General features: G+C 43.3%; 2 protein-coding genes across 13 annotated transcripts in view; one reads left to right on the forward strand and one right to left on the reverse strand.

The window, feature by feature from the left end:
- CEP112 (centrosomal protein 112) overlaps nucleotides 1-18,188 on the forward strand; it is a 307,677-nt gene that overhangs the window by 27,662 nt on the left and 261,827 nt on the right. For 11 of the 12 annotated variants that reach the window (XM_081580786.1, XM_081580780.1, XM_081580784.1 and 8 more), the window contains 2 exons: nucleotides 11,665-11,755; nucleotides 13,829-13,906. In XM_081580786.1, coding sequence (XP_081436912.1) covers nucleotides 11,665-11,755; nucleotides 13,829-13,906 — 169 coding nt within the window. Of the gene's footprint in view, nucleotides 1-11,664; nucleotides 11,756-13,828; nucleotides 13,907-17,249; nucleotides 17,351-18,188 lie in introns of those variants that run through there. The other variant, XM_081580790.1, reaches the window with a different exon arrangement.
- On the reverse strand, nucleotides 8,396-11,157 carry LOC145542327 (uncharacterized). The gene is made up of 4 exons (XM_081580890.1): nucleotides 11,146-11,157; nucleotides 10,043-10,329; nucleotides 8,928-9,732; nucleotides 8,396-8,703 (listed from the first exon to the last, which is right to left on the reverse strand). The coding sequence occupies exons 1-4, from the start codon at nucleotides 11,155-11,157 to the stop codon at nucleotides 8,692-8,694; spliced, it is 1,116 nt and encodes a 371-aa protein (XP_081437016.1). The 3' UTR covers nucleotides 8,396-8,691.

Raw genomic sequence — 18,188 nt, forward strand, 5'->3', positions numbered from 1 at the left:
GATGTTAGCAATACGGTAAGAAGACGGTTCTGCATGTGGTATATAACAGTATTAATTGCTACTTAGATGAATGCAAAGACATGAAATCTAAAGTTAGTTCTCATTTAGTTTTCTGATTTATAATACAGTAGTTGTATTACTCTTAAAATGTTTTACAACTGTGAAACATAGCATGTATGTAAAAACTATATGAAAATGCATTTAAAGACCATTATAAAATAAACATCCCTATACTTTTGACCCAGCCAAGAAGTAGCACTTGGCCATAGCCCGGGAACCTTCTGCCATCCTTTGCCTTGGTACCTCTGCTTCCCATCTCCTGAAAGACCCAGTGTCCTGTATTTTGTGTTAATTATTTCTTTGCTTCTTTTTAAACTTCATGTAAGTGAAACCCTACTGTATATATTATCTTGAAGCTCGCTTCCTTCTCTCATATTTTTCAGATTCATTCATGTTAATAAATGTAGCTGTAGTTCATTCTTTGTTTTGTAGGAAACTTTTAAAGTCCGTATATAACATGACATCAAGACACACCGATCTGAAGTGTGACGCTTGATAAAGCAGTGGTACAGAGTGACTACATCTGTGTGTCCTCTTTTAGGTCAAGACAGAGACCATTGCCAGCTCTCCAGAAAGCTCTCTCCCTTCCCCAGTCATTTATCATCCCCCCCCAAGGTGATCGCTGTTCTGCAATATATGACCATGGATTAGTTTTCAGTTCATAGAGCGTTTTCACTTTTTTCTGGCTTCTTTTGCTCAACATTGTGTTATGAGATTCATCCATGTTGTTGCATTTAGCAGTGGGTTATTTTTACTTTATTACTGTGTGACTGTGTCACATTTATATGTCCATATTGCCTGTTGCTGGGTGTCTGGGAGTCTTTCCAGTTTTTGGCAATCACAGATAACCCTGTGAGCATTCTTTCCCTTGTCTCCTAGTGCCCATGCTGCTGCTGCTGCTGCTAAGTCGCTTCAGTCGTGTCCAACTCTGTGCGACCCCATAGACACAGCCCGCCAGGCTCCCCGTCCCTGGGATTCTCCAGGCAAGAACACTGGAGTGGGTTGCCATTTCCCTCTCCAATGCATGAAAGTGAAAAGGGAAAGTGAAGTCGCTCAATCGTGTCCGACTCTTAGCCCATAGCGCACTGTATTTACTTGGGGGTGTAAGTGCGGTAGATACTGCCAGAGAGTTTTACATGGTGTCTGTAGCAGTTTACTCTGCCACCAGGAGAGTTTAAAAGTCTGTCCCACATCCTCACCAGTTCTTGGTTAGTCAGCTTCTCCAGCTTTAGCCTAAATTCTAGTATAGTGGATGTGGGTTTTAATTTGCATCTTCCCTCACTACTGATGATATTGAGCTTTTCTATGCTTGATATAATATTGAGCTTTTCTATGCTTGATAGCCATTTGGGTATCTTCTTTTGTGAAGTTCCAATTTGTCTCTGTCCACATTGTAATAAAAATAGTTTATCAGTCTTTTCTCCATAGATTTGTTACAATGCCTTATATATTCATGAACAAATTCTTTGATACATATATGGCAAATATCTTCTCCCACTTTCACTGATATGTTCTGTTGAACAATATTCAATTATAATGTAAATTATTTTGTCAGTCATCTGGGATATTGTTTGTGTTTTTTTGTGTCCTGTTTAAGATTTTTTGCCTTGCCTGTTCCAACATCATGGGAATTTTTGCCTTGTTACCTTTTAGAAGCTTCCTTATTTAACCCTTGGGATTATGCTACAAATGGAGCTGGTTTTTATGCATAAAGTGAGGTAGGGGTCATTCCCCCACCCATCCTGTGGATAGTTGAAAGCCCTTTGACCCATTAACAGTTAGAAAAGCTATTCTTTCCCCACTACTGTGGTTGACACCATTATTGTAAACCAGAAAATCTTGTTTGTTTGGGTTTCTGGACCCCTGTGCCCTCCCTTGGTCTCTCTGTCTGTGTACTAATACTACACCCCCTTAGTTACTGCGGCTTTAAAATAAGTCTTGATTTTTCACAGAGTAGTGCATGCACTCCAGCTTTCCTCTTCTTTGAGACTTCCTTGGTTCTTTTTGGTCCTTTGTATTCCCATATGAGTTTTAGAATTACCTTGCCAGTTTTTATAATGCCCACACACATGCCCCTGTTGAGATTTTGATTGAGAATGCATTGAGTCTGCAGGTCAGTTTGGGAAGACTGTATCAGTGATTCATTCCTTTTATTCCTGAATGGTGTTTCATTGATGAGTATATCACATTTCTTTATCCATTCTCTAGTTAGTAGATATTTGGGTCATTTTTAACTATTCTGAAAAATGCTACTATGAACTTTCATATACATGTTTTTGCTTGGACGTTTGTTTTTCAATTCTTTTGTGTAGATATCTAGCAGTGAGTTGTGTAGTAAGTTTATTTTTAACTTTTTTAGGGAATCAAACCCTTTTCTAAAATAGCAGTGCCATTTTACATCCTCATGAGCGTTCCAGGTTCTTAACATCCTAAATTGTTGATATTGTCAGTATTTTACATTTTGGTCATTTTAATGAGCATATAGTGGTATCTATCTCGTTATGGTTTTGATTGACATTTCCCTAATGACTGATGATGCTGAGCATTTTTTCATGTGCCCACCGCCCATTTGTATATCTTCTTTGGAGAAATGTGTATTCCAATAGTTACCTGCTTCCCACACACCCAACATACAATAATCACTATAGACATAGACATTTCTAAAAAGGAGAATAATAGGAGGTACAGAGGAGTCCATAGCAATTCTGAAGCCCAGTTGGGCAAATGTTGAAAGTTCCTTAATTAGAGCTCAAGACCTGGGTATAATATTCTGTGTCTCTTGGCTCCTCCGAGTAGGAGGAGGCTTTTGATTCTACCTTCTGAGTGTCCTTGTTTTCCATGAAAAATGGTGTGTTTGCAGTTGAGTAGCTCTCTCAGTGTGCTTCCTTCCAGAAGGATTTTGGGGGCCCAGTGGCCCCTTTTCATTTTTACTCTGTCCTTTTTGGTCCAAGAGCAGTGATTCTGCTAGTATAATTTTCTCAGAACCTTTGTAGGCCTCCTGTGAATCCTGTGTGTGTGGGGAAACTAGAAATCACTATCTATAGTAAAACTGGAAAATTCATAAATATGTGGGAATTAAATAAGAAATTTTTAATCAAGCAAAGAAGATATGAAATGGGAAATTAGAAAACATTTTGAGACAAATGAAAACACAACACACCCAAACTTAGGGGCTGCGGTAAAAGCAGTGATGTGTGGGGAGCTTATAGTCGTCAAACTCACGTGAAAAAAGGAGGAGGCTCTCACTTGGGCAATCTACATTTATATCTTAGGTAACTAGAAAAAGAGCAAACTGAGGCTAGCAGAAGAAAGGAAATGATAAAAATTAGAGTAGAAATAAACAAAATAGATATTGGAAAAAACATTAGAGAAAATCAAGGAAACCAAGATTTTTTTTTTTTAATTAACAAAAGTGACAAACTTTTAGCTGAATTATCTAGAAAAAAAGACTCATCTGACATCAGAGATGAAAGAAGGGACATTAGCACCAATTTTACAGAAATAAAAAGGATTATAAGTGAGTACAAGGAGCAATTGTGAACCAACAAATTGGATTACCTAGATGAAATGGGTAAATTTCTAAGAACACACAATCTACCCAGACCGAATCACAAAGAAGTAGAAAATCTGAACAGACCTACAATTAGTAAGGAGACTGAAAGTGAAATTTGCTCAGTCGTGTCCGATCTTTTCCAACCCCAGGGACTGTAGTCCGTGGAGTCAAGGAGACTGTAGCCGTCTTGGAAACCTCCCACCAGGGAAAAGCCTAGGACCAGACAGCTTCACTGGTGAGTCTGTCGTTGTTCACTGGCTAAGTTGTGTCTGACTCTTTGCGACCTCATGAACTGCAGCATGAGGCTCCCCTGTCCTTCACTGTTTCTCAGGGCTTGCTCAAGATTATGTCCATTGAGTCGGTGATGCTATCTAACCATCTCGTCCTCTGGTTAATTCTATGAAACATTTAAAGAAGAGTCAGCGTCCGTTCTCCTTAACTCTTCCAAAATTGAAGGGAAGAGAAGGGGTTACTTCTAGGCTTATGGTGTGAGGCTAACGTTACCGTGGTGCCAATGCCAGACAAAGACACTACGAGAAAAGAAAACTACAGACCAATATTCCTGGTGAGCATTGATGAAAAAATTCCTCAGAAAAATACTAGGAAACAATTCAATAGCACATTAAAAGAATTATACACCATGACAAAGTGGGATGTATTCCTAGAATACAAGGAAAATTTGACAAATGAAACAATTGTTATAATATAGAATGATGGAAAAAAGCCACATGATCATCTCAGAAATTGATGCAGAAAAAGACATGACAAAATTTAACAGCCTTTCATGAAAAAAATACCTGACAGACTAGGAATAGAAGGAAACTACCTCAAAATAGTAAAGGCCATATATGAAAAGCCCACAAATAATAGCACAGTTAATGGTGAAAGCAAAAGCTTTGCCTTTAAGAACGCTGGTAAGACAGGGACGCCCACTCTTATCACCGCTATTTGACGTGGTACCAGAAGTACTAACGAGAGCAATTAGGCAAGAAGAAGAAAGAAAAGTCATCGAAAGTGAAAAGAAACGAATCTCTGTTCACAGATGGTGTGGTCTTAGATACAGAAAACTCAATGGAAAACTAATAAAACCAACACAGAAAAATCAGTTGCATTTTTATTCATTAACAGCGAACAATCAGAAAAGGAAATTTTTAAAAAGTTTCATTTGCTATAGTGTCAAAAAGGATAAAATAATTAGGAATAAACTTAACCAAGGAGGCGAAAGACTTGTACACTAAAAAAAAACGAACTACAAAATACTGTTGAGAGAAATTTAAAAAGACACTGTGGTAAATGGAAAGACATCCTGTGTTCATGGGTTGGAAGAATTAATATTGTTAAGATGTACAATATGACCCAAAGTGGTATAATTCAATCCCTATCAAAACTCCAGTGGCTTTTTTTTTTCCCAGAAAAAAGAAATTTCTTCCTAAAATTCATATGGAATCTCAAGTGACATTGAATAGCAAAAACAGTCTTGGAAAAGAAAAACCTGGAATTCTAGCATTTTCTAATTTTAAGACTTACTACATGGTCACAGTCATCAAAACAGCGTGGCACTATCTTTGCAGGTAAAGTGAGCTTCCTGCCCCAGTGTGCAGTTTTCATCTTACCTGCTCCATTAGTAGCTTGCACAGACTGAAGAGGTGTGGAGAAGAAAAAGAGGAGAAAAGTGGCTGTACGAATGGCTAGAGTTGAGAAAAGCCATCAGAAGTGCTACAACCGTGTTCTTAAGGTACTTTCCCAGCATTATTTGGGATCTAGCAAGGATGGATTTCCCAGCCCAGGTGTGCAGGCTGCTGTGCAAGCCAGCCAGTCAGCACTGATGCTGGCCTGAGACGCACGAAGGACAGCAAGACCTGGACATGGCGGCAAAGTTCATGTCCAGTGTTTGTGCTGGGAAACATGGGAGGCTAGATCTGTGGCCCGTTGTATTTGTCTTTTGTAATGAAAGAACATTTTTCTTTTTGCATTTTAAATAAAAATAACTAGTAGTTTTCTAATTAAAAGGTTCTTGCCTGGCTACATTGAAATGCGATAATTACTTGGAGAGTGAGCGCCAGAAGTATATGTGAGTCCACACGTTGCCTTTGGAAAGTGCAGCTGTGCTTGGTCTTAGGTACTTGTTGCAGCAAAGAGGAGATGTGCCCATGCCGACCTCTATACAAAGGACAGTTGTTGCTTTAGTTGCTGAGTTGTGTCCGACTCTTTGTGACTGCATTGTGCGCCACCTGCCAGGCTCCTCTGTTCATGGGATTCTCCAGGCAAGAACACTGGAGTGGGTTGCCGTTTCCTTCTCCAGGGGATCTTCCTGACCCAGGGGTTGAACCTGTGTCTCCTGCATTGCAGGCAGCAGATTCTTTACCGCTGAGCCACCAGGGAGGCCCACAGAGGACAGACACTGCTGCAGACGTGAGCATCCCCTTCGACACTTGATACACTCGACCCACATTTGGCAAAGGAGGAACCAGTTTGCTAGCAATAGTGATGTAGAAGCCACCATTCTTAGGCATTATGTAGCAATCAATAAAGTGTTTTTCTTTTTATGACTCCACGTTTTATGAAGATGATACAAAGACTGATTGAGAATGATCTTATGCAAACTATAATGGGGTGTAGTGTCTTCTGATATCAGTCTGTGGTTCCTCTTCACAAAGCTCCTTGAGGGGGAGACTCTACCCTGTTCACAGTTGGATTCCTAAGACCTGTCACTGTACCATGGAACACAGTTACTCAGTTATTTGCTGAAGGAATATATGAATGAATGGACAAATAAATGATTGGATAAAATTAAAAAAGGAAACAGTGTGGTACAGGCATAAAGACAGACATATGGACAGATTAGAATAGAGAGCCCAGAAATACACCTTTGCATATATGGTCAAGTGATTTTTAACAAGAATGCCAAGACCATTCAGTAGGAAAAGGACAGTCTTTTCAACAAACGATGTGGCAAAACTGGACATCCACATGCAATAGAATAAAGCTGGAGTCTTCCTTTTCACATACAAAATGTAACGCAAAGTGGATCAAATACCTAAAGGTAAAATCTACAACTGTAAAACTCTTAGAGGAAAATACAAAGGCAGCTTCATGACAGTGGAGTCAGCATTGATTTATTGGATATGCACCAAAAGCACAGCCAGCAACCCCGAAGGCCCCAGATAAATTGGACTACCTCAGTCTTAAAAACTTTTGTGCATCAAGGGACAGTCAGCAGAGTGAAAGGGCAGCCCATGGAATGGGAGAAAGTATTTACAAATCACCTGTCTGTAAAGGGGACTAGTATCCTGAATATGTAAGAACTCCCACATTTCAACAACAATAAAAACAACCTAATTAAAAAATGAGCAAAGGACTTGAACAGACATTTCTGCAAAGAAATGGTCACTAATCATTCTGGAAATGCAAAGCAGAACCTAACATCTATTAGGGTGTCTACTACAAAACAAATGAATAGACAAACTGTGTCAGCAAAGGATGTGGAGCAACCGGAACCCTTGTGCACTGTGGGTGGGAATGGAAACCAGTGTAGCTGCAGGTGAACATCATTGGCAGTTCATCAAGAAAGTCAAAAATAAAATAACCATGTCATCCAGAACCCCCACTTCTGGGTATATATCGAAAATAACTGAAAACAGGGACCTGCACGGGTATTTGTATACATGTGTGCATAGCACCATTATTTGCAGCAGTCACAAGATGGAAGCACCCAAGAGTCCACCAGTGGATGAACACATAAACCAAATGTGGTATGTCATACAGTGGAATATTACTGAGCCTTGAAAAAGAAGGGAATTCTGACACGTTACAACATGGGTGAACTTCGAAGTTATTACGCTAGGGCAGAAGAGCCGGGCACAGTGTGAGGAATACTGTCTGGTTCCACTTACATGAATGAAGTATAGATTCAGAGAGGCAGAAAGTCGAATGGTATTTGCCAGGGGCTGTGAACATTTGAAGAGACCCAGATGCTGGGAAAAATTGAGGGCAGGAGGAGAAGGGGACGACAGAGGATGAGATGGTAGGATGGCATCACCGACTCAATGGACAGAGTTTGAGTAAACTCCAGGAGTTGGTGATGGACAGGGAGGCCTGGTGTGCTGCAGTCCATGGGGTCGCAAAGAGTCGGATACGACTGAGCCACTGAACTGAACTGAACTGATGAACATTGGGATGCATATATCTTTTTGAATTAGTGTTTTTCATCTTCTTTGCATATATACCCAGGAGTGAAATTGCTGGATCATATGGTAGTTCTATTTTAGTTTTTTGAGAAACTTCCTTACAGTTTTCAATAGTGTCTCCACCAACTTACATACCCATCAACAGGGTATCAGGTTTTCCTTTTTTCCACATCCTCACCAACATTTATTTGTGGTCTTTTTTGGTGATAGCATGGCATTACATTTTTTTTTTTATTGCATTTTTGTCTGAGCTAAAAGAGATATCCTGGGTTATTCCTTTAGGCTCTTCTCCAGTGCAGTTTTAACTGGCGTTGTCACTGCTATTTCTTTAATTACTATTTCCCTAGTTTCTGTTTCTATTTAAGCCTCCTGGAATTCATATTATTTCGATGTAAGAGATTTTCAATTTATCTTTTTTATCTCTTATGTTTTCACTTGTTATATTCATTCCTTTATTTTTTGTGTGTTCTCAGAATATTTCTTGAACTAGTTTTCTAATTTGCTGGTTTGATTTTTATGCTATATTTAATCTGCCATTCTCTTCTCATATTGTGGTTTTAAAATTTGGTAATCATGTTTTTCATTTTTAAGCACATTTTTATGATCACAGAATGTTTATTTCCTTTTCTATCTGAAATGTCTACTTGAATCACATTGAGAACAAATTAAAAAGACTTTTTAGAAACTTTCTCTGTATATTATGTTTCTTTAGCAGAAGGACATTCAATTAGTCCTTTTTTAGACTTTTAAATCTTACATCTCATTACTTATTTCCTTATCTTTATAGTGACAAGTCTATGATTCTGTAGTATCTGGAATCAGCAAAGATGCTGGGAGGATGTTTCTGGATTTCTGTTGACATATTTTACCTTTCCCTGGTGGCTCAGATGGTCAAGAATCCACCTGCAATACAGGAGACCCAGGTTCAGTGCCTGGGTCAGGAAGATCCCCTGGAGAAGGAAATGGCTACCCACTCCAGTATTCTGGCCTGGGAAATCCCGTGGACAGACGAGTCTGGCGGGCTACAGTCCACGGGGTCGCAAAGGATTGGACATGACTGAGTGACTAACACAATGTTAGCCTTGGGAAGAAGCGACGGGAAAATTGTGTATTTCCCATCGTCTTACCCCTTCTGAGGAGTAAGGCGGCCTTTCCTGCCAGGGACCGTCACTAACGTGCTGAAATCTTGCTTTCTGGGTTCGTGCTGGTGCCCCTCTTCCAGTACCGCCGTGGGAATCCTGCCGCCTCCGGGGCCGCGCCCCCTGCCGCCGCCATGGGCCGGCGGGGGGCAGCTGGACGGGCGCCTCCGTGGGGCCGACGGCACCTGCCGCCGCGGTGGGCCGGCGGGGGGCAGCTGGACGGGCGCCTCCGTGGGGCCGACGGCACCTGCCGCCGCGGTGGGCCAGCGGGGGGCAGCTGGACGGGCGCCTCCGTGGGGCCGACGGCACCTGCCGCCGCGGTGGGCCGGCGGGGGGCAGCTGGGCGGGCGCCTCCGTGGGGCCGACGGCACCTGCCGCCGCGGTGGGCCGGCGGGGGGCAGCTGGGCGGGCGCCTCCGTGGGGCCGACGGCACCTGCCGCCGCGGTGGGCCGGCGGGGGGCAGCTGGGCGGGCGCCTCCGTGGGGCCGACGGCACCTGCCGCCGCCGTGGGCCGGCGGGGGACAGCTGGGCGGGCGCCTCCGTGGGGCCAACGGCACCTGCTGCCCTTCGTGCGGGATGGCGGAGGCGAAGCTCTGCCTCCGGCGCCCTGTCCCCCTGCTCACCGGGACCTTGGCCCGTCGCCGTGACCACTGCAGCTCGGATCGCGGTTAGTTGGTTCCCGTCTGAAGTCAGTAGCGAACAGTGGAGCCCCCGTGCCTGGCGTCTGTGCGCTTCGGCAGTGATGCCGGCCTCCACGGGCGCTGACGTGGGCGGCCTCCCCGCTTTGCTTGGCCTGCGCGGGGGGCGCGGGGCGCGCAGGCTCGGGCGGGTTGGATTGGGCTGCTGTTAGGTGTGTGTGTGGCGGGGTTGGAGGCCCGCTGAACAGGCTGGACTGGAGATGAAGACGCGACCAGTGTCCCCTGTGGTTGGAAACTAACGGTATACACGGAATTGACCGGGGAAGCACATCACAGAAAGATAAATAAGGCTGGACACAGACCGGGGGCAGAGCCTGTGTGAGGTGCGCAGAGGGAGGAACGCGAGCGCAGAGCTGCGAGGCGGACTTCTCCCGGCCGAGCGCCCACCGGGCTCAGAGGCCAGGCATGCTGAGGCCGGTGCGGCTGCAGGCGGCCAGGGGCGTCCGGGGGCCCCGACGGGAACTGGAAGGAGGGGCTCCGTGCAGCCGGTACACGCGGCGTCTTTGCAGCAGCGTCCCTGCGGTTTCACCGGGAGGAGGCCGGCTGAGGGCCGGCTGGCCCCGCTGCTCCTGCTCCTTCGCGCTTGGCGCTTGCAGGCTGACTGGGAAGGACGGGGCGGGACACGGCCCGTCGCTCACCTGGCGCGTCCCCGGGAGGGAGGGCTGGGCCGAGCAGCGGACCGCTGCCCGCGGCTTGAAAGGGCGGCTGCTCCGTGTATGCGCCCCGTGTGATAGACAGGTAAACGCGTCAGGCCTCTCTTTTATTCATGTTTTCTGTGAGAATGACTTTTAATATTGAAGCATTTTTTCAATTTTTCAGCAGAGCTCTTTTTATGATTGTTTAATCTGTTCTTAAAGTGCAGCCACTACTTAGTGTGATGTGGCAGGTGTCTCTCCCCACAGACTAAGTTTGCAGAGCTTCTTATCAGCTCAGACACCCTGACTCATGAGATTATCCTCAAAATGTCACTTTATTTCTTTTTCTCATTTATTCTTAAGTGTTTGGTTATCTGGACTATTGATTAAGGGTAAAAAAGTCCATAGCTCTCTTTAAAACAGCTTTTTTCAGACATTCTAAATTACCTAGTAACTAGTCTAAGGAATATTGCTCTGTCAGTGTTAACTACCAAAAGCCACGTTCATTTTAACCTTGTCTTTCTGGGCTACAGTTCTGTCTTTTGGGAACACTTAGTATGACCCACAGCTTGTGAGGGAAATCCTGATATGGCTAGAAGTTGAAAGTCAGTGACTTTAATTCATTCAATAATGGTTCATTTTCATTTTGTATTTCCTGAAGGAGCCATTCAGAGAACAGATATTTGTCATCATGGAACTTTCACTGAAGTAGCTGGAATGAAAATATATGGGAGACTCCAGGCTAAAGTAGAATATGGAGAATGGCATTTTGTATATTTGGTATATTTTATATTGGAGGAAAATCTTTTTTGTTCAAATTCATCTGGAAGCTTAAACCTTTTTCCTATTTGTGCTGTGCTTATCATATTTTACCTGAATTAACATGGCATATTTTTAAATTTAGGACTTTGATTTACCTGTGGTTTCTGATATGGTTTCAAATTTTCAGACTTTCAGCTACATGAGTTTTGTTACTTTATGTGTTTTAAGACTTCATCTTAATGTGAAACGTGAATCCAACAAAACTTGCTAACCTTTTGAAACAATTATCTTCTCTGAGAGGGTATGCTTTAAGTTTTCTCTTCCTACTCTTAGAAAAAGGGGAAATACCTGTGGTTTATTATAGTCCCACTTGACAATAGCATTTGTTTGTAAGAAAGCATGTGACATTTAGGTGGCATTTTATTTGTTGTGTAACCTAATTGAAATAAAATGTGAGGTACAAGTGGTTATTATCTGGATTTCTTTTTTCTTTGCTATTGAAATATCACTGCTAATATAAACAACCATCTCATTTCCAAAAGAAAAAAGCATGATAGTCCTAGATTTTAATGCCCTCCTGTCCTCTGAATTCCCCCAGGTCTGACTGTGACTATTTTGGTCTCTTAATAGGGAACAATGCGTTGCGAAGTTCCAAACCAGATCACAGTCTGTGAGTCCAACCCACAGAGAAGATGGACACATTATTACCCCAAAGGATTGTGTAAGATCAGATTTCACTCTTGCTTTTCTGTTTGTTTTCTTCTTGTTTTAGAATATCTCCACACATTTTTAGTTTCATATTGTTAAATTCCTGTGATTCCTGACAAACAGTAAGCAGTCTGATGGTTTTGGTGGGTATCTGATTGCAGAGACAGGGCCGTATTGGGTGTATTGCTGTGTTCCTTATGCTTCCCCAACATTTGGAAGCATCGTGTTCCTCAGTCCGTCATTTTTCCTGGGCACTGAAAAATATCTTTGAAAAACTTCATTTTTAGTTATTTTTCCCCCTTTTTCTCTGTGTATGTATAAAAATGACTAGACACACAGTGGTCATAAACTTAAGAAATGGGACTGGTTTGTAGTGAAGTAGGGGACACTTCTTCCTGGTGAAGGTGGACCGTTCACACGCTGAAATACGGATACCTCTCACGCATGTTATGACTCAGCATAGATATTGTTTGAATGTGGAGCTAGTGAGCCTCATAAAGAGAAGGACTTTGCCTGCTTACCTCCATCCTTGCATAATTCTGGCTTGTCTTGGGTTACAAGCCTTTTAGTTACAAGCAAGCCGTGTGCGATGCTTGACTCTTTTAGCACGTTTGCTCTGCACATAATTCCTTCCATTTTCTCCAGTGATGGGGAACTCCAGTTTGGAACTTTAATAAGCCTCTTGATATAAAGAGGAACCCATTTTAAATATTTGTGAATTTATTATTAATCATCATATTTATTCAAAATAAACAAGGGAGGTACATTTTAAAACATATCCACACACACACATTCAAAAAGCAAGGGACCAACTGTAGAGGCAATAATGAATTTTAATACAATATAAATAGTAAACCCAACATTTTGTTCAATAGAAATTTGTAAATTTCTAATTAGTTTCTAAATTAGTTTCTAATTAATTTCTAGATTTCAAATTAGTAAAATATGAAGACATTTTAGTGTATTTTTCATTACTTCAGATAATATAAATGACCATAGATAGATTTATTTGTTAGTAATGAGGTTTTCTAGGAGCTTCCCAGGTGGAGCTAGTGGTAAAGAACCCGCCTGCCAGTGCAGGAGATGTTGGATCCCTGGATTGGGAAGATCCTCTGGAGAAGGAAATGGTAACCCACTCCAGTATTCTTGCCTGGAGAACCCCATGGACAGAGGAGCTTGGCAGGCTACAGTCCATAGGGTCATGAAGAGCTTGACATGACTGGAGTGACTTGGTACATATGCACAGGATTTTCTGAAAGCGTGAAAGTGCTATACCAACAAATTAAATTTAAATAAGGTTTTTAGTTGTATTGTAAAATACACATTATTATTTAAAACAGAGTTACCTTCCTAAGTTTTTGGGTTTTCAGATCATTGTCCATTTCTGGACACAGATCTTTGGCTTTCCTCAGTTAATTATAATTTTAGACTGATTTGATAAATATGTAATATAAAAAATTATACAGCAGGGAAAAGAGCCTGGAGTTTTAATTTTTTAAGAAAGTTAAGAATTACCATGATTATGTTTTCATGATGTGAATCCAAGGCTTATTTCTCTTTATGTTCGGTGTATAATGAGAAATAATTTAAGAACAAAGAACTTCTTGGACATCAACCCAAACTTCCCTGTTAACTAATTTTAATGAGAATAAGTAATTCATCTTTTCAAGTGTTCCCCTTCCCACCTTTAAAGCTACTGTGGTACACCACAGTTAAAACTTTTTGTAAAAGAACCTAAAGAGTCTGGATTATTTTAAAAAATATTCTTTTGATTTTTTTTTGAAATCTAGTTAATGTGTGAGTATATTGTGAAGGCGTCTCATAGCCTTAAGCAGCTGTAATGAATGGTCCTCCCTTGGAACTGAGCACCAGCTCAGCCGTAGCCTGGCCCTTTCCCCTGAGGGTGGTACAACGTCACCAAAGCGCTCACGGACCCTCGTTACTCTGAGCGACACCCGTTTGGTCCTGGTTTCTCCCTCCCTCCCATCTGCCCGCCCTTCCTTCTTTCTTGTTATTTCTTCCCTCCTTCCTTCTTTCCTCCATTCTGTCTTTTGTTTTCATTCTGTTTTTCTTTTTTGTGTTTCAGGATATTCATTCGAAAAAATCTACTCTTTCTTTGGATGACAGCGACATGGAAACTCGCCTTAATAGTTGGAATCTTGGGGTAAAAAAGCATTTGTTTTATGAATGTATGTTGATGTGGCAGAATCATTTTGTGTTTGGAAAACATCTGAACCAATTTAATTCTAAACAGTGACTCTTATCCGATGTTAGACATCTAGTCCTGGATGAGCTCTGGGAAGGACTTGGGGAACAGGAAAGCGAAGTGACGTTGCAGAGAAGCGTGAATGGTCCCTGTGCTCGACAAGCTGGCTTTCTTGTTGGTGAGATAAGAGATACGCACATGAAACAGTTAACTACAGCCTAAGACAGTGTGTGATCGGGTACCAGAATGAGTTACACAGAGAGTAGAATACTGAAGGCCACGAGGGTGAAAAAGTTCTCCGGCACACTTCAGGCGTGAACCACCATCACGGACAGTTTCCATTTGCAGAGGCCGGGGTGCCAGTGTGCTTGGAGGGTAGAGGGAAAGGGGCGAGGAACTTCAGGCCGAAGGAGGCGTGAGGAAGGCGGGGAGAGTGGGGCTCAGAGTGGGGGCCGGTGGGCAGGGCTGCCGGGCGTGAAGACAGGCGGGGAAAGCGGGACTGAGAGGGGGCCGGTGGGCAGGGCTGCCGGGCCGGGTCCTGTTGGAGCTTTGATGCTAAACAGAAGTTTAGCTTTTAGATTTGAGATGGTAGTGAGCTCTGAGGATAGTTCCCCCGCCTCCACGTTTCCACTTTACCTACAGGCTGTTTAATGTTTTCAGGAAGTGAAAAAGGGTTTAATCAATTTTTAAAACCCAACTTTATTATTATAAAAATAATTTGTAATTTGAAAAATACAGAAAGTCAGATATGCTGAAAGGTGTATGAACATTTTGTTATATATATCTTTCCCTCATTTTTTCCTGCATGTATTTATAAAATTAAATGTTAAACAAAATTGGGGTCATGCTATGAATGCTATTTTATTAGGTGCTGTTTTAAATTTGGGATAGGTTTACAGTAGTTCTATTAGCATGACTATTAATGGTAGCACCAATTTTTCTTTTGAGTGGATAGTTCATAAGTTACTTAAGCATTCTGATATTTTGGACATGTAGGTTGCTTCTAGTTTATTGCTAATATAAGTAATAACTGCAACAGAATTCCTTGAAAGAATCCTTTTGTTCTTATTTGGTTGCTTTCTTAGGTTATGTTAGGTCTTGGAGCATTGCCCTCCATAAGATGTACACCAATCTATTTTCCAACCAGAAGTATATAGGACTGTTCATTTTTTACTTCTTCCCCGACATCAGGGACTGTTATTTTTATGAAAACCCTGGAACCTTTCTTGCTAATAATGATCTTTGATGCAGGCAGTGCTTTAGGGAGGCCGAGTGGGTGGTGTTAGGAGGGCTGTGTTGGATGTGTATAGATATGGAGAAAGCGAGCAGGCATGTGCGGGGGCTCCGCCTTGCTGTGACTCCGAGCATGGAAGGGACGGAAAAGGAAAACATTTCAAAGAGAATAAAGAATGCTTAGTGACTGACTGGCGGGCCAAACAGGAGAGCATCTAAAGCTTTGGTTCCAGGAAAATGGGAGGGTCGGCTCTCTGTCAGCTACCTGGTTGTCCGATGAGGGAATCATTTCAAGGGTTTCACCGTTTCATCATAGACTGCTAGCGTTTGGAGAGTAATTGGAGAGTTTCAGGTTTTCAGCTCAGTGGTCTCCAGGGCTGCAGTCTTGTTTTGCAGCGACACGCTGGACGTGGTGGCCTCACCCAGAGCCTAGAACAGCTCTGTCTTTAGAGACTTCAAACCGGGACTCGGTGGCCACTGTCAGAGGTGGAGGACAGGAAGGGATTTGAATGGGTCATTTGAAGGTATGTTAATGAAGAAGAAGAGAGAAACAGCACTGACAATGAGAGGGGAGTGGGTCAAAAGAAAACCATTTCCAAATTTGAAGGGGTCGGGGAAGCTGCCCCTGGAATGAGTCCTGCGTTACTGGTGCGGGAGAGGAGCGAGGAGGCCTCGGAGAGCAGAATCAGAGAGGACGGCGGTCTGGGACGTCCTTCTACAACAGCCTCTGCCCTTGGCTGTTTGGAACTTCTGACCCATTTCGTAGCACACACAGTACTTTTCACGAATATTTAAATGTTCAGAGTATTAAACTTTTCAATTGCATAATAAAATTAAGATAAAAAATCTAAAATATTTTGAGGTACTGCCTTAAAACTAGGGCCATCTGGGATTTTGTTTCACATTTTTATTGTTCAAAGAATGCACTAACAGTGTGAAGTAAAGTCCCGCATTTTTATATATTTATAACATAGATGCATTAATCAGGTTCGGCTATATCTCTTGATCACAGTAGAATAATTTAAATATCCAGTGTATTAAAAAGCTTAGATTTTGCTTTGACTTTAGTTTTGTATGAGAATGTGTGATGGACTTTTATTTCTTTCTTCCTCTGAATGATCAGTTAATAGCCAGTTAATTTTTGTGCTCTATACTAAGGGCACATTTTTTTTTAATGTTGCTGGCATGCCTGTCAATACCTATTTTCTGATGCATTAGAAGTTCCAGATTTTGAATTTTCTAGTTTTTGTTGAAAAAATACATTTCCCCCAATTATATTCTTTCTTTTCCCAGGAGTGTTTTAATATTTTCCCTGTAAATATATAATTCAAGTAGAGATTTACTTCCTAAACCTAGCCGTTAAATTTTCCTCCTGTATTATTATTTTTTATTATTATCACTCTTTAGCCTTTTTAACCTTTAGCTTTGGGGAGCTTTCTTGCTTTGTTAACCTGTCTTTATATAAACTTTTTTCTTGTTTTCCTGAGGCGGAATGGGGTATCTGGAGGAGGAGGCTCTCCAGGGCCTTGCGCGGGTCACCAGACCCCCGCCCGTCCCCACCCGGGCCTCGCGCGGGTCACCAGACCCCCGCCCGTCCCCACCCGGGCCCCGTGCGGGTCTTCGCCCCCAGCCTGCCCCACCGGGGCCTCTGCGCTGACTGCGGAGGCTCACTTCGACCAGGAGCAAACAGTGGGTACGCTAGGTGACCTCCTTAGGTCAGGTCTCTGCAGAATGGGCGGGAGAGCGTTCTGTTCTGTTTTGGAGAGCACGTGTCCTGGAGACCTCGCAGGACAGGACGGTCAGCGGGAGGGTGGACGGCACCCCTAGTCCGGCGGCCCCACCGGAGGGCAGGCCCCTGGCGGGACCTCCTGTCCAGGGCGAGGGGCACTTGCAAGTCCCGGAACCCCGGGTAAGGAGCGTGGGGGCCGGGGATGTGTGCCCAGCCGAGCCACCAGGGAGCCCAGATGGAGGAGCGGGGCCGCGGGGTGCAGAAGGGACCGCGTGGGCTCCGCGAGGTGGGGCTCGAGGTGATGCTGCGTGCGGTGCTGGGACGCCGTCTGGCCGGACGGTGCCCGTGCGCGTCCTCCTCGGAAGCGGTGTGCGCCGTGCCCGCGCCTCGCTTTCTCTCCGGCGTCTGGAGGTGCCAGTTATTCATCGTTTTTCTTTAAAGTATGCAGCTGAGCCATTCTCTGCAGCGGCTAGTGACAGTGCACGTGTGGACTGAATATGTATTCTCCTGATGACAGATAAAGTTAGATCCCTCTTAATACGCTGATGGACAGTTTGGGCAGCCTCCCAGGGCGCGGTGCTGACTGGGGACTGGGCCTGTCCTCCTGTTGGGCTGTCGGCCTTTTTCTTCTCGATATGTAAGAGCTTTGTATCTATCCTGGATGAGTCCTTTCGCAGTTTAGTGTCCTAAATACTTCCTTCCACGTTGTTGCTCTCCTTCATTCTCTTACTGGTGTTTTTGATGAACAGGAACTAAAAAATTTAAAAAAAATTTTATTTGCTCATTTGGCTTCACAGGGCTCTTAGTTTTGGCTCGGGCATGTGAACTCTCAGTTGCAGCCTGCGGGATCTAGTTCCCTGACCGGGGATTGAACCTCTGCCCCTGCTTTGGGAGCACAGTATCAGCCCCAGGACCACCAGAGAAGTCCCGGAAATTTTAAATTTTAATGCAGTTCGTTTCCCTATGATTTTGTCTCTTGAAAAATTGTGCTTTGTGTCTGTGTAAGGTGTTTGGCTGTCTTGAGTTCCTGAAGAGGTTCTCCCAGGTCTTCCAGCAGCTCTGTTGTTTTACTTTTTCTGCTTAGAACTACATGCCACCCGGAGGCGACTGTAGGCTATGTTGTAAGATCGGAAGTAAAGACTTGGGGCCCTTATAGGTATCCACCTGATGCTCTCATTTATTGAGAAGCCTCTTCTCTTCCTGCTGCACTGCAAGTTTTTTTGTCTCACAAATCAGATGATGGTACGTGTATGTTTCCATTCTGTCCTTTGGCTTGTT

The sequence above is a fragment of the Giraffa tippelskirchi genome, chromosome 3 (assembly GCF_054371585.1).
Source record: "Giraffa tippelskirchi isolate mGirTip1 chromosome 3, T2T-mGirTip1v1.2.pri, whole genome shotgun sequence".
Classification (NCBI taxonomy): Eukaryota; Metazoa; Chordata; class Mammalia; order Artiodactyla; family Giraffidae; genus Giraffa; species Giraffa tippelskirchi.

What these genes read in the sequence shown, in the direction of transcription:
- LOC145542327 (XM_081580890.1), bottom strand. An exon ending in AGCCGCACCGGCCTCAGCAT is followed by an intron (nt 9,733 to 10,042) that starts GCCTGGCCTCTG and finishes CCCCCCGCGCAG; the next exon opens with GCCAAGCAAAGCGGGGAGGC.